Below are 14,590 nucleotides of genomic sequence, written 5' to 3'. Positions count from 1 at the left end.
TACATGCGAAGAATGGCTTGTGATAAAGAGCATGACACCAATGAATCTCAAATTTATACAAAATCTTGGGGGTGGACAAACACCCTAAAAGGACTCCTAAAAGAAACAAAGAATAGGCAGGAAAAATAAATTGAATGATATCTGTGAAGAACACTATTTGTTTATTCTCATTTCTCATCCAAGAAATATGTGATGTAACAGAACATTTCCTGATTTGTTGTCGCCATTGTGGTATTTCTATGAGAAAAGCTTCTTACTAGCTTTTTACGACTCATATCAGTGTTTTAGGAATCTGATACTAGATGGATTTTGGTGTTCTCCGGCATAAAGTTGCAGACCGAATCAAAGTTGTGCTTTAAATGAGGATTGACAATTTGTTCCTGTGAACATAAAAAAAGGTCCATCAATGCAGAAAAATGGAAGATTATCTTTTTCAGGACGCTTAATTGGTAGGTTTAGTCATACCTTGAAGACCTCTAAAGGGCAGAAATCAATATTACCACAACCCTGCCAACAAAGTAATATTGAATGTTGATATACCAAACAAAAATGTGATTACACCAACAAAAAGTTGTATGTTGAAGCACTTAAGTTTTATGTCTGATACCAAAACCAAAAGAGGAAATTTGTACTTTAATGCTGGAACAAAATCCAAAATAAATCATAAATCTCATACAAGCATTCATTTACACATGCAAGCGAACATAAAGAAAAAGCTAAAATAACCAACATTGTTTTGTCTGAAATTAACACAGATAAAAAAAATCCTCTGATAGAAGAAATCACAGGGTCAACAACAAACTTAAAGTGGATTCAAGAGCAATATAGACCAGGCTGCATCATGCATTTTCAGAAACCCCAGAAATATTCGAGTCTTGAAAGAAGAAGATCTATCCAGCATTTTCCAATAAAATGCCCCCCTTATCCTATATAATAAAAGTAGATACCTACTACATAACATTTTAAGGAAGAATTTTCACGGTTTAAAAAGGAAAGGAACAAAACAAAAGCTTTTACAAATGGACCTTACCGGTAAACGAACAGGAATTTCATTGTGCAAAACTTGTACAAAATACTTTTTCCTCCGATCTTCAGATGAAATGACCTTAGTAGAATCATCACTATGACAGGCATACAAAACCAACATAGTATTTCCAGCAAAAGGTGCTACAACGCTGCCCTTCCAGTTTCTTTTCTGGGGAGGTTTAGAAGGTAAATCCAGTGGTTCTTCCCTTTGTATTTGCTCAAATTCTAAAACAAAATTAAACCATGTAAAAGTATATTTATAAATTTTTAAGAGACCATCTAAAGGAGAAAGTTCCATAAAAACTGATTGTACAATAAAATAAGGTTTAAAAAGGGTATGCTAGATATACCAGATCCTTCAAGAAAAAGGCCAAGAAGACAGGCAAATGGTGCAACAGTCTCAGCATGAGCAAAACGGAGTCTTGCCTTCTCAAATGTTCCTGGAGTATGGTTTCCTGAAAGTGCAATAAAATCTCTTTTCAGTAAAAGTGTAAACCATTTATCGTAACTAGATTCGGATATTCGCTGGTCTCGATCATGAATCACTAAATGAATGCTTTAAACCAAAATGATGATACAACCAAGACAGATCTTTCAATGTGAACAAAGAGCTTGTTCATTAGGTGGGTGAAATTTTCATGTAAAGTTTCTGGAGATCTAGACCTATTGATGAGGACATTGCACAGCCTCCACTTCGCACATATTTTCGTCGCCATCGTCGTGTTGCCTCAACTCATATGTGGCTTTGATCTTGAGAAGGCTTGGAGTTTAGCTAGTGTTTTTTTTATTTCCTCTTTATTGTATTTGCTCAATAATTTTAGTCCCACATCGGATATGGGAGTGAACTTGTAGTTGTGAAGGCCTATTTAAAGAGGCCAATTCTACGAAATAAGGCAATGAATATTTGAAGAAAATTTCGTTTCATTTGTGAAACTTTGGGTAATTGATTTGATCTCTAAGATTGAGTCAATGGTGGTGAAGCCAAGGCCCGGGTTGCGATTCGTGGTCATATCTTGTTAATCTTTCAAACCCTAGCTTTCCCCAAATCTTTGTTCTTCCCCAAATTTCCCAAATCCCTTACATAAAACCCTAAAATTCCCATCGTCCCGCATCATTTTGGTATCAGAGTGTATCATTTTGGTATCGTCCCAAATCTCTTACATAAAACCCTAAAATCTTAGTGTTGTGAGGTGCGCATTAGCTCAACCTAAGGATAGTGACGACTGGCGTAAATCTACAATTTTTCACACAACCACAAAGATCAATGACAAAAATTGTCGAGTCATAATTGACAGTGGAAGTTGTGTTAACGCCGTCGCCTCCAACATGGTGACTGTACTTGGATTGAAACCTGTTCCCTATCCTCAACCATATAAAGTATCTTGGGTGAATACTGCGTCTATTGAGGTTAAAGAACGATGTCTTGTCCCGATCCAATTTGCTACTTATTCAGACAAGTTTTGGTGTGACATTGTTACCATGGATGTTGGGCACATCATTTTAGGTAGACCCTGGATATATGATCTAGATGTCACTATCTATGGACGATCAAACACTCATTCATTCGTTCATGATGAAAAGAGGATCAAGTTAGTTCCATCACGACCTGCCCCCCCATCTGCTCCTAAACGGACCGATTCTTCCAACAATCAAAGAGGACTAAATTTGATCAGCTCCAAGGCTCTAGACAAGGAGGTCGCTAAAGGGTCTACCGTTGTTGTCCTTGTTGCTAGGGAGATTACCGAAAACTCCCAAGAGCAAATTCCTTCTGCAGTAACTCCAATATTAAAGGAATTTACAGATGTTTTCCCGGAAGAACTCCCAAACGCTCTACCCCCGATGCGTGACATCCAACACGCTATAGATTTTGTTCCAGGATCTAATCTTCCCAACTTGCCTCATTACAGAATGAATCCAACCGAACATGCTGAACTCAAGAGGCAGGTTGAAGAACTGTTGACTAAGGGGTTCATTAAAGAGAGTTTGAGCCCGTGCGCTGTGCCGGCATTACTAACCCCTAAGAAAGATGGTTCATGGAGAATGTGTGTTAATAGTCGAGCAATCAATAAGATCACCGTGAAATATCGGTTTCCTATTCCCAGGCTAGATGATATGTTAGATATGATGTCTGGAACCACCATATTTTCCATAATTGATTTAAAGAGTGGCTACCATCAAATTAGGATTCGTCCAGGGGATGAGTGGAAGACAGCTTTTAAGACGAAAGATGGTCTATACGAGTGGATGGTCATGCCTTTTGGGTTGACAAATGCTCCCAGCACCTTCATGCGAGTTATGACTCAGGTACTACGACCTTTTATGGGTAAATTTTTGGTCGTTTACTTTGATGATATCTTAATTTATAGTAAATCGTTAGAGCATCATATTGACCATCTTAGTCAAGTCTGTCTCACTTTGAGGAAAGAGAAGTTATTTGCTAATCCCAAGAAATGTGTTTTCATGACTGACCAAGTTATATTTTTGGGATTTGTTGTGTCTTCTCAAGGGGTTTCTGCTGACCCTCAAAAGGTTCAGGCAATTGTAGAGTGGCCCGAGCCCCGGAGTATCCGAGATGTAAGAAGTTTTCATGGGCTCGTAACTTTCTACAGACGATTTATCAAGGAGTTTAGTGCTATCATGGCCCCAATTACGGATTGCCTGAAAAAAGAGGAATTTCATTGGTCCGAAGAAGCTGCCACGGCTTTCAAAGAAATTAAGCAGCGAATGACCGATGCACCTGTTATGAGACTTCCTGATTTCTCTAAGGTATTTGAGGTCGCGTGTGACGCCTCGGGCATTGGTATAGGTGGAGTATTGAGCCAGGAGAAGCACCCCATTGCCTACTTTAGTGAAAAACTTAGTGGTGCTAAGGTGAACTACTCTACCTACGATAAGGAGTTCTATGCGGTTGTACAATCATTACGCCATTGGCGACATTATCTTTTACCACAAGAATTTGTTATTTATTCGGACCATGAAGCCCTTCGGTATCTTAACTCTCAAAAAATACTCAATGTCAGGCGTGCTCGATGGGTTGAATTTCTACAAGACTACACTTATACCCTCAAACACATGGCTGGAGTTGAGAACAAGGTGGCTGATGCACTCAGTCGTCGAGCTTGTCTTCTAAACCGAATGAGTGCGGAGGTAGTGGGTTTCGAAATAATCAAAGGGGAGTATGAATCATGCCCCGACTTTGGAGAGATTTTTGTTTCTTTAAAAGGAGTGACTTTCGAGATAGATGACTTTTTGTTCCAAGATGGCTATTTATTTCGATTTCGCAAGTTATGTATTCCGCGTACTTCTTTGAGAGATTATCTTGTTTGGGAATTGCATGCGGGAGGCCTTGCTGGTCATTTTGGTCGTGAAAAGACTATAGAGGCGGTAGAAACTTTGTTTTACTGGCCAAGCCTTAAAAGAGATGTTACAAAGTTAATAGGACAATGTCGCACTCGCCAATTAGCTAAGCAACGTAAACAAAATACTGGCCTGTACACACCTCTCCCGGTTTCAGATCGTCCTTGGCAGGATGTGAATATGGATTTCGTGTTGGGACTTCCTAAAACTATCAGAAAACATGACTCCATTTTTGTAGTTGTGGATCGCTTTTCAAAGATGGCCCACTTCTTGTCGTGCAACAAAACGTCTGATGCTTCCAAAATTGCTCGGATTTACTTTGATGGTGTGGTCAAACTGCATGGTTTGCCCAAAACCATTGTATCTGACAGGGATGTGAAGTTTATGAGTTATTTTTGGAAAACTCTATGGCACAAGATGGGAACTAAACTTCAGTATTCGTCTGCTTTTCATCCCCAAACTGATGGTCAAACTGAGGTAGTTAATAGGAGTCTAGGCAATCTTTTGCGCTGTTTGGTTGGTGAGAATTTAAGAAATTGGGATCTTCTGTTACCCACTGCAGAGTTTGCATACAATAGCTTAGTCAATAGGTCTGTAGGCATGAGTCCATTTGAAGTTGTGCATGGTTACAAGCCTAGGAAGCCTATAGACCTTATTCCCATGTCGCATCATCCTAGGGTGTCCGAGTCAGCAGTTGCATTTGCATCACACATTCATGATTTGCATCAAGAAATCAACAAGAAAATTCAACACATTCATGATTTGCATCAAGAAATCAACAAGAAAATTCAAGAAAGCAATGAACAATATAAGTCTCATGTTGATTTACATAGAAAACATCTTGAATTTAACGAAGGTGATTATGTAATGATCCGGATTCGCCCAGAACGGTTTCCTCCTGGAGCCGTCAAGAAATTACATTCTCGTAGTGCTGGACCTTTTAAGATTATCAAGAAAATTAACTCAAATGCTTATGTAATCGATTTACCTCCAGATTTTGGAATTAGTTCGACATTTAATATTGCAGATTTGGTAGCTTATAAAGGTCCTCCTTTTAACCCTGAAAATCCACTTGTGGATCTTGATGAGCCTACCCCTGATCCTTTCCTTGAGGGACCCCCATTGTCACCACTGCCTACTACTTTTGTCCCATTTACAGCTGAACAGATTGATAGCATTCGGGATGATCAAATCATCTCAACCCGAGATGGTGGTTGCAGACGATATCTAGTACGTTGGAAAGATCGTCCTGAATCTGATGATACATGGATTACTCGTGAGGACCTGCAGCGCCTGGCTCCAGATCTATTGGAGTATTATGAGGGCCAGTTGGGGCCTTACTCGACAGGGTCGAGTTCTTCCCACCCCGGGGGAATTGATGAGGACATCGCACAGCCTCCACTTCGCACATATTTTCGTCACCGTCGTCGTGTTGCCTCAACTCATATGTGGCTTTGATCTTGAGAAGGCTTGGAGTTTAGCTAGTGTTTTTTTATTTCCTCTTTTATTGTATTTGCTCAATAATTTTAGTATTTGTTTCATTTGTGAAACTTTGGGTAATTGATTTGATCTCTAAGATTGAGTCAATGGTGGTGAAGCCAAGGCCCGGGTTGCGATTCGTGGTCATATCTTGTTAATTTTTCAAACCCTAGCTTTCCCCCAAATCTTTGTTCTTCCCTAAATTTCCCAAATCCCTTACATAAAACCCTAAAATTCTCATCGTCCCGCATCACCTATGATGAGAAATTTAGTAACTTATGCGTCAAACTTTCAAACAGAAAGCTTTTTCTGAAGGTATAAGAGAAAGAAAGATAGGACGACCTTTCAATTTTATTTTCTAATAAGCACATAAGATTCCAAACATGAGACAACTAAGTGCTATCCAGAAAAAGAAAGCAAACAAAACAAAACAAACCAAAACAAAAACACACACACAGACGCATTGTGTGCACGAGCGCACGAGTGCACGACAGGTTATTGTAAAGTAGGAACTTTTCATGGCAGATTTAGACAAGGTTGTGATCATAAATTGTAATTGGCAAAATATGCAGACTGTGTTAGAATTGGGGGTGAAGCCCAAACCTGCAGGCGAGCTTCTCCAGGCAAGGATGAAGCTCAGGCGAGGTCAGCGGCTGCAGGGGGAGCTTGAGATCCAGGCGAGGTCTCGACGAAGAGTTGTAGGCGAGATTGATCTCGTGGCGGGTGTGTGCAGGGTGTGTGCAGACGAGCTCGTGGCGAGCTCGAAGCGGATCAGAGGCGAGCTCGAGAACCCCTTGCAGGCGAGATCCAAACGCGAGCTCGAAGGTCTGCAGGCGTGTCCATCGCAGGCGAGCTCGAAGTCCAGAAGCAGGCAAGCTTTCTGTCAGGCGGAACTTGAGCAGGCGAGCTCGCGAGTTGTAGGCGAGCGGGGGTGCGACCCACGCAGGCGAGTTCGGAGGGATGGGCCAGCGACAGCCTGTCGCTAGCTGGCCCTAGGGTTTCCCTAAAAAAGGGAAACCCAAAGCTCCTCCCCTCGATGGCTACTCCCCATTTTTCGGCGGCGGACTCAAAAACGCAGCGGTGTTTTTTCTTCTTCTCCTCTCGTGGTTTTTCCAAGCTCTCAGATTATTGAGGAGAATTTATTGTGGGGCAATATTCTCTATTTAAGAGATAATTAAATAGGGGTATTTGAGAGAAAGAGAGAGTAATATTATAGCTATAGTATTAATTTGTATTTATTGAGAGATCTCAAGTTTGAGATCTGTTCTTGCTTTGTAATTTCTTGTTGGTTAATAAAAAATTTACTGTATGGCTCCCGAGGACGTAGGCAATTGTCATACCTCGTTAAATCTTGGTGCATCTTCTCTATACTACGTTTCTGCTGTTTTAGGGGTTTCGGCGTAAAATTCCTAACAATTAGTATCATAGCGTGAAACGATCTAGAGGAAGTCAGATTCAAGTAGGAGCGATGACCGCAGATGAAGAAAAAGTAAAACTTGAGAAGTTTGATGGATCAGATTTCGGATTCTGAAAAATACAGATAGAGGATTATCTGTATCAGAAAAATCTATATCAACCTCTCTCGGGGAAGAAGTCGGAGGGTATGAATGAAGAATATTGGAATCTTTTGGACAGAAAAGCCCTCGGAGTTATCAGATTGACATTAACTCGCAATGTTACGTTCAACATAGCGAAGGAGAAGACCACGACGGGTCTTATAGCAGCACTCTCAAATATGTATGAGAAGCCATCAGCCTCAAATAAAGTCCATTTGATGAGGCGGTTGTTCAATCTGCGAATGGCGGAAGGTGCTTCGGTAGCACATCATCTCAATGAACTCAATACAATCACGACCCAATGAAGTTCAGTTGATATTGAGTTTGATAAGAAAGTTCGAGCGTTGATCCTTTTGTCTTTCCTACCAGAGAGTTGGAATGCTACAGTCACAGTTGTGAGTAGCTCGTCAGGAAGCAAAAAGTTAAAGTTTGACGACGTTCGTGATCTGGTTTTCAGTGAGGAGATCCGACGAAGAGAGTTGGGTGAAGCTACAACCTCTTCAGTCTTGCATACAGAGTCAAGAGGTAGAAATTTAATCAGAAAAAATAGGTCAGATGACAAGATGACAGGAGATCCAGATCCAGGAATCTCAGCAGCTCGAAGGCTATCGAGTGTTGGAAGTGTGAAAAAACCGGGCACTATAAGAATCAGTGCAAGAGTGCACAAAGGGAGTGGGAGGCAAAAGCAGATGCAAATATTGCTTCCACCTCAGGAGGAGATGATGCATTGACATGCTCTTTGGAGAGCAAGGAGTCGTCTTGGATGTTGGACTCTGGAGCATCATTTCATGCTACTTCTCAGAAAGAATTCCTCGAGAAGTATATCCCCGGAAACCTTGAAAATGTATACCTTAGTGATGATCAACCATGTGTCATTATTGGCAAATGTGTAGTGAATATTAAGCTGAATGAGTCAGTATGGGAGCTGAAGGATGTCAAGTATATTCCCGATCTAAAAAGAAACTTAATCTCAGTAAGCCAATTGGCTAGTGAAGACGACTTTTCATGGTGATGATTGAAGAATTTCAAAAAGCGCAATGACGATTGCCAGAGGCATGAAGACTGATACCCTGTATATGACAGCAGGTGCACGTTGTTTGATCTCAGTTGCAGCAGGTAATGGGACTTCAAATCTGTAGCACCAGAGACTCGGTCATATGAGTAAAAAGGGGATGAAGATTATGCACACAAAGAGAAAACTCCCAGGTTTACAATCAGTAAAGATTGATATGTGTGAAGAATACATACTTAGAAAGCAGAATAGAGTTAGCTTTCAGACAAGTGGCAGAACCCCTAGGAAGCAGAAGCTAGAGCTCGTTCACTCAGATGTTTGGGGATCAACCACCACCACGTCTATTGGTGAAAAACACTACTTTGTGACTTTTATCGATGATCACTCTCAGAAAGTGTGTGTCTACTTTCTGAAGAATAAGTCAGAAGTGTTTAAAGCTTTCAGGTGATGAAAAGCTATGGTCGAGAATGAGACCGATCTGAAAATAAGAAAACTCAGAACAGACAATAGTGGTGAGTATGAAGACACCAGATTCAAAAAATTCTGCTATGAGCACGGGATCAAAATGGAAAGAATCGTGCCCGACACGCCTCAGCAAAATGGTGTAGCTGAGCGGATGAATAGAACGTTGACAGAGAGAGCCAGAAGCATTCGGATACAGTCAGGTCTACCGAAGCAGTTCTGGGCAGAAGCAGTCAACACAGCAGCTTACTTGATCAACCGAGGTTCATCAGTTCTATTGGAGCTCAGAATACGAGAGGAGGTATGGTGCGGAAAGGAGGTAACCCTCTCACATCTCAAAGTTTTCGGTTGTGTAGCTTATGTGCATATTAGCGATCAAGGCAGGAATGAGCCTGATCCTAAGTCCAAGAAATGCACATTCATAGGGTATGATGAAGATGAGTTCGGCTATCGTATTTGGGACAACAAAAACAAGAAGGTGATCAAGAGCAGAGATGTGATATTCAACGAGAAGGTGATGTACAAGGACATGCACAAGACAGATGCTAGTGACTCAGAGAATGAGTTAACATTTATAGATGCAGATGATGTCCCAGATAACTTCTCAGAAGAACCCAATGCAGAAGGTCCTCAGCTAGAAGAGCCTGTTGGACAGAACGGTGCGCAGAAGCCCGACGCACCAGCTCCGATATTGAGGAGAACTACTCGTCCTCCTGTGCCTAACAGCAGATACATGAATTATATGTTGCTGATAAATAGAGGGGAGTCTGAAAGCTTTGATGAAGCTTGTCAGAATGGAGATGCAATCAAGTGGGAGTTTGCTGCGAAAGAAGAGATGAAATCTCTGATCTCCAACCAGACATGAGGAATTAGCTGAGTTGTCTATGGGGAAGGAGGCACATCACAACAAGTGGGTGTATCGAGTCAAAAAGGAACAGGGTGGTTCCAGAAGATACAGAGCCCGACAAGTTGTCGAAGGATTTCAACAGAAGATCCAAGGAAGAAAGAATCCAGCGGATCTATTGACAAAGACGGTGATCTTTCAGAAACCGGAGTTGTGCGCAACTTCAGTTGGCCTTTATGCATAGGTGATGAGGACGGAGCCACACAGGAGGAGGTGCTTGATGAGGTAGTCTGCTGTCGATGGTTTGGTCTCCAAGTGGGAGATTGTTAGAATTGGGGGTGAAGCCCAAACCTGCAGACGATCTTCTCCAGACGAGGATGAAGCTCAGGCGAGGTCAGCGGCTGCAGGCGGAGCTCGAGATCCAAGCAAGGTCTCGACGAAGAGTTGCAGGCGAGATTGATCTCGTGACGGGTGTGTGCAGACGAGCTCGTGGCGAGCTCGAAGCGGATCAGAGGCGAGCTCGAGAACCCCTTGCAGGCGAGATCCAAACGCGAGCTCGAAGGTCTGCAGGCGTGTCCATCGCAGGCGAGCTCGAAGTCCAGAAGCAGGCAAGCTTTCTGTCAGGCGGAACTTGAGCAGGCGAGCTCGCGAGTTGTAGGCGAGCGGGGGTGCGACCCACGCAGGCGAGTTCGGAGGGATGGGCCAGCAACAGCCTGTCGCTAGCTGGCCCTAGGGTTTTCCTATAAAAGGGAAACCCAGAGCTCCTCCCCTCGATGGCTACTCCCCATTTTTTGGCGGCGGACTAAAAAACGCAGCGGCGTTTTTTCTTCTTCTCCTCTCGTGATTTTTCCCAGCTCTCAGATTGTTGAGGGGAATTTATTATGGGAGAATATTCTCTATTTAAGAGATAATTAAATAGGGGTATTTGAGAGAGAGAGAGATTAATACTATAGTTATAGTATTAATTTGTATTTATTGAGAGATCTCAAGTTTGAGATCTGCTCTTGCTTTGTAATTTCTTGTTAGTTAATAAGAAATTTCCTGTATGGCTCCCGAGGACGTAGGCAATTGCCGAACTTCGTTAAATCTTGGTGTATCTTCTCTATACTGCGTTTCTGCTGTTTTAGGGGTTTCGGCGTAAAATACCCAACTGTCTGCTCCAGTCCTAACGATAGATTCAAGTTTGTTTAACATCAAAGAGGAGCTTAGATTTTATAAATCATGCATCTACTACCTATGAAGCACGGACAAGCATAACATGAAGCCGTGTCGTGTCGTGTCCGTGTCGGACACACGTGTCCTATGTATTTTTTAGGATTTGCCTCGTGTCAACGTGTCGGATGGCCGTGTCGGATCCGTGTCCGTGCTACATAGTCTACTACCAGTATCAGCCTTCCACTGCTAACTTCTTAATAATGGTATGCATTACAAAAACCTGAAGTAACTATATGCTACGTGACCACCTACCATATCAAGATAAGATGAAAGTATGAAAGATTTGGGGAAATAACACATAGTTCCTTGTATGTATTTCCTCTGTGAAAAGTTAATAACATATGTTAACAGCAAAAAGCTTCAAAGTACCTTCTTTAGCAATAATTGCTTGCTCTATTGACTGAATTACATCCTGGAGGAGTGGTATCCCCATGCGATAGTTAACCGAGTTACCATAACCATTTAACAGAAAACCCTCCAAATCATCTGTCCATTCAAGTAAAGAAACCTAGCCAAGGTAAAGAAACTTAAGGAAATAATAAATTTATAAAAAAAATCCTAATGGGAGTAAGTCACAGTGTAATATAAATGGTTAAAGAGACGAACTACTCCAGTTGCATAACATAAAAATTTGTATACCTCCGTAGCGTTGAAAAGGCCACAAGCTTGATTGGTGATATCCAACAAAGATGCTTCCTAAAATATGAAAAGATCAATCAATCAATCAGGTGAAACAAAGAAGAATATGTTTATCATAAAGCTGGAGATAGCAGAACTCCTATAGTTCAACGATTTCTTATACCTGTTTGCAGAGAAACCATAAAGAAGCAACATCCTGCTTAGTGAAACCTAGCTGGTAGCGTCTACCGACCTCAGCAGCAATGATACGCAGAATGGGTTCCTTAATCTTATCAACAGCTGGCTCCTGGTTTTCTTTATATCTCTGTGGCATGAAATAGATCATCTTAGTTCCTAGCCGCACACAACCTATAAATATATGGTCAAAGGCTTGGAAACGTTTTGTGTCACAACCGTAAGTGGCAATTCAATTAATAGAACTAAAGTTGAAAATTGACTGGCACATTCTGCATGTCTATGGCATGTTATTCAAGGACTCGTTTACTTTTCATGTAAAGCAGCCTCTTCGTAAACATAAACAGCAAGTTTTGACCCACTTATTTGATTTTTATCTGCACATACATGAAAAAGCCCAACAATTCTTTTTAAAAGTGAAACGAACAAGAATAATATATATAAACAGTATTTTCATCACTATAAAAATAATGTAGGTTATCATTTAACATAAACACCATGCCTTTATTACATTGAATCTATACATATGTAGAAACTATGTCAGAATTACAGCATTTCTAGCACTTTTTATTGAGAGACATTAGTGATCTAGAAGACAGATAATCAAGTTTTAGTAGTTGGTTCTGACCATTACTCTTCCCAATTGTCCCACTAAGAAATTGTGTTAGCATCCACTTCATGTATTGTAATAATTGAAAGCACAAGTTGTCATATGCCCAGTAAGCTTCACGTTAGCTTCAAGATCTTCCTGTATTCCTGTGAATCTATTCAACTGATGTAGACAGAGAGGCATCAATAATCACATAAAGTAATATCCTTCCAATTATTTTGTCATTTGATTCATGTGTAATTAGAACATCTAGACCCTCCAACTCAAAGTGATAAGACAACTTTACTGAAAAAAAATAACTCTCCAGTTGAGTAAATAATGTAAGATATTACTGCAAAAACAAAAGCACATGTATGTAAAGCATTATTAACCAAATAATGATAGCGTTTGGAATAAATTAATCATTATATAAAAAAAATTCCTTACTTTATAAGTCTGACAAGAATCATAGAACCGTAAGCACATATCACTTGCACGACTCTCACTTATCACAGAGAAGGCACGATGCCCGCCTGGTCCAAGGTTTCCTTTCCCAGCAAATAGTCCAATGCCAAATGCAACAGCACTAGCTGATGCTCGAGGAACCTGCATCACACAGCACAAAAAAAAAAGAACATTTGGATGTTATAACCACCACCAACAATGTACCATGGGAAAAGTAGAATGCTATGTGATTCTCTGATACTCCTAAAAAAATAAGATGCTTTGGTAAACTCTTAATATTTGGCGTAAATTGTATTTATCCTGCCTGAGATCTCCGCTAATACTCCTAAAAACTGAGATACTTTGGTGTGCTCTTAATATTTGGTGTAATTGTATTTATCCCGCCCTAGGTTTATCTTGATAACATATATTCTCCCCTGATAGTTATTTTTTGACACTATGCCTCCCTCTCCTCTACCCAAGGTTAGATGAGAACAAATATGTTAACAAAGTAACATGAAGAAGACAGACAAGTTGTATGATGGTTGTGACTCAGACATCTATATCCTAAATGCAATTTTGTGTCTGAAAATCTACTGGCAAGAGAGGTTCTGTATATTTGAACTTTGAATGAAAATGAAACCATATATGCCAACCTTTAAACCAGCAACTATGCAGTAACACTAACAGATTCCAAGCCAAACAGATGTATGAGATAACTAATTGAAATTACAGATTGACGACTGAAATTTTCTGATCTAGGACTTGCCAAAATATTACTAGAAGAAATTGATGAGTAAGATAACTTACCTGTGTTGCCCTAATTGAGAAGACATCTGGGTGATACTCCTCATCAAACAATGCTGCAAACTTTTCCTTTATTCTTTTTCCTAGAAGATACAGCTCCTCTTCCCCTTTGTTAATTAGCTCTCCCCCTTTCTGTTTTCCTTCCCAAGGGGATCTCCATCCCCATAACCATGCTGGTGTATTCAAAGAGGAGCTGTTCTGGCCTGCCTCATCTTTTGCATCATTCAAAAGAACATCCAAACGAGCTGCCAACCTATCCAACTCTTTAATACGTTTTGTTGTAGGCGAACGGGTCCCATGTCTCGCCTATGAAAACACAGAACAATCAGAACCTTGACAGGTTGGTTAAATCTGATGGCATTCAAAATCAGCATTATCATGTTCATTTTATTTTAGCACGCATATAACAGAATTATTATATGAAATGGTGGAAAGTTCTTCAGTTATAACTAGATAGATATGAGAATAAAATGAAGCCAAACTTGATAATCTATTTTATCAGCAATAGATTTTGTAAAAGAAAGAGGGAAAAATAACATACAGGATACAAAAATAGCTCAAGGAAAGTAATGCGAGTAATGATCATTAAATAACTCATGTAACCATGTATATCACTTGATTACGAGTAGTGCCTGGAGATGCTTATAAGTAAAAGGTATTAAAATAAAGGTCCTGCTAACAGGTTTAGTAGTGGAAATACTTCTGAAATTCCTCACCATGAATAAACACTAACAAGGGAGCTCTTCACTTTCCGACACTTCTAGGATGAGATTAGTCGAAGGAAGACTTTACTGTGTTTGCCTGAAACTTAAAACTTAGACTTAAACAATGGTCAACATCTCATCAATTAGACATGGGTTCATTCTCATGATCCTTCATAAGAACTTTCTTATTCCATCTCAATGCTAACGTCTTTTTTTATTTAGTAATTAGAAGCATACACTGAGTGCATTACCTTAGTTGTTCCATTAACATGATACAACTTC

At 40.5% G+C, this 14,590-nt stretch overlaps 1 protein-coding gene across 1 annotated transcript; it reads right to left on the bottom strand.

Moving 5' to 3' along the window:
- LOC109843642 (multiple inositol polyphosphate phosphatase 1-like) lies at positions 1 to 14,338 on the bottom strand. Its single transcript, XM_020412600.1, has 10 exons — positions 14,321 to 14,338; positions 13,608 to 13,910; positions 12,801 to 12,959; positions 11,754 to 11,894; positions 11,591 to 11,647; positions 11,321 to 11,459; positions 1,377 to 1,481; positions 1,031 to 1,251; positions 466 to 507; positions 1 to 380 (listed from the first exon to the last, which is right to left on the bottom strand). Exons 1-10 carry the CDS (start codon positions 14,321 to 14,323, stop codon positions 285 to 287), a joined length of 1,266 nt encoding a protein of 421 aa, XP_020268189.1. The 5' UTR covers positions 14,324 to 14,338; the 3' UTR covers positions 1 to 284.

Source organism: Asparagus officinalis, chromosome 5, assembly GCF_001876935.1.
Source record: "Asparagus officinalis chromosome 5, Aspof.V1, whole genome shotgun sequence".
In the NCBI taxonomy this organism is placed as follows: Eukaryota; Viridiplantae; Streptophyta; class Magnoliopsida; order Asparagales; family Asparagaceae; genus Asparagus; species Asparagus officinalis.
Note: the sequence above shows the minus strand (reverse complement) of the source record. Positions and strands in the feature narration are given on the sequence as shown.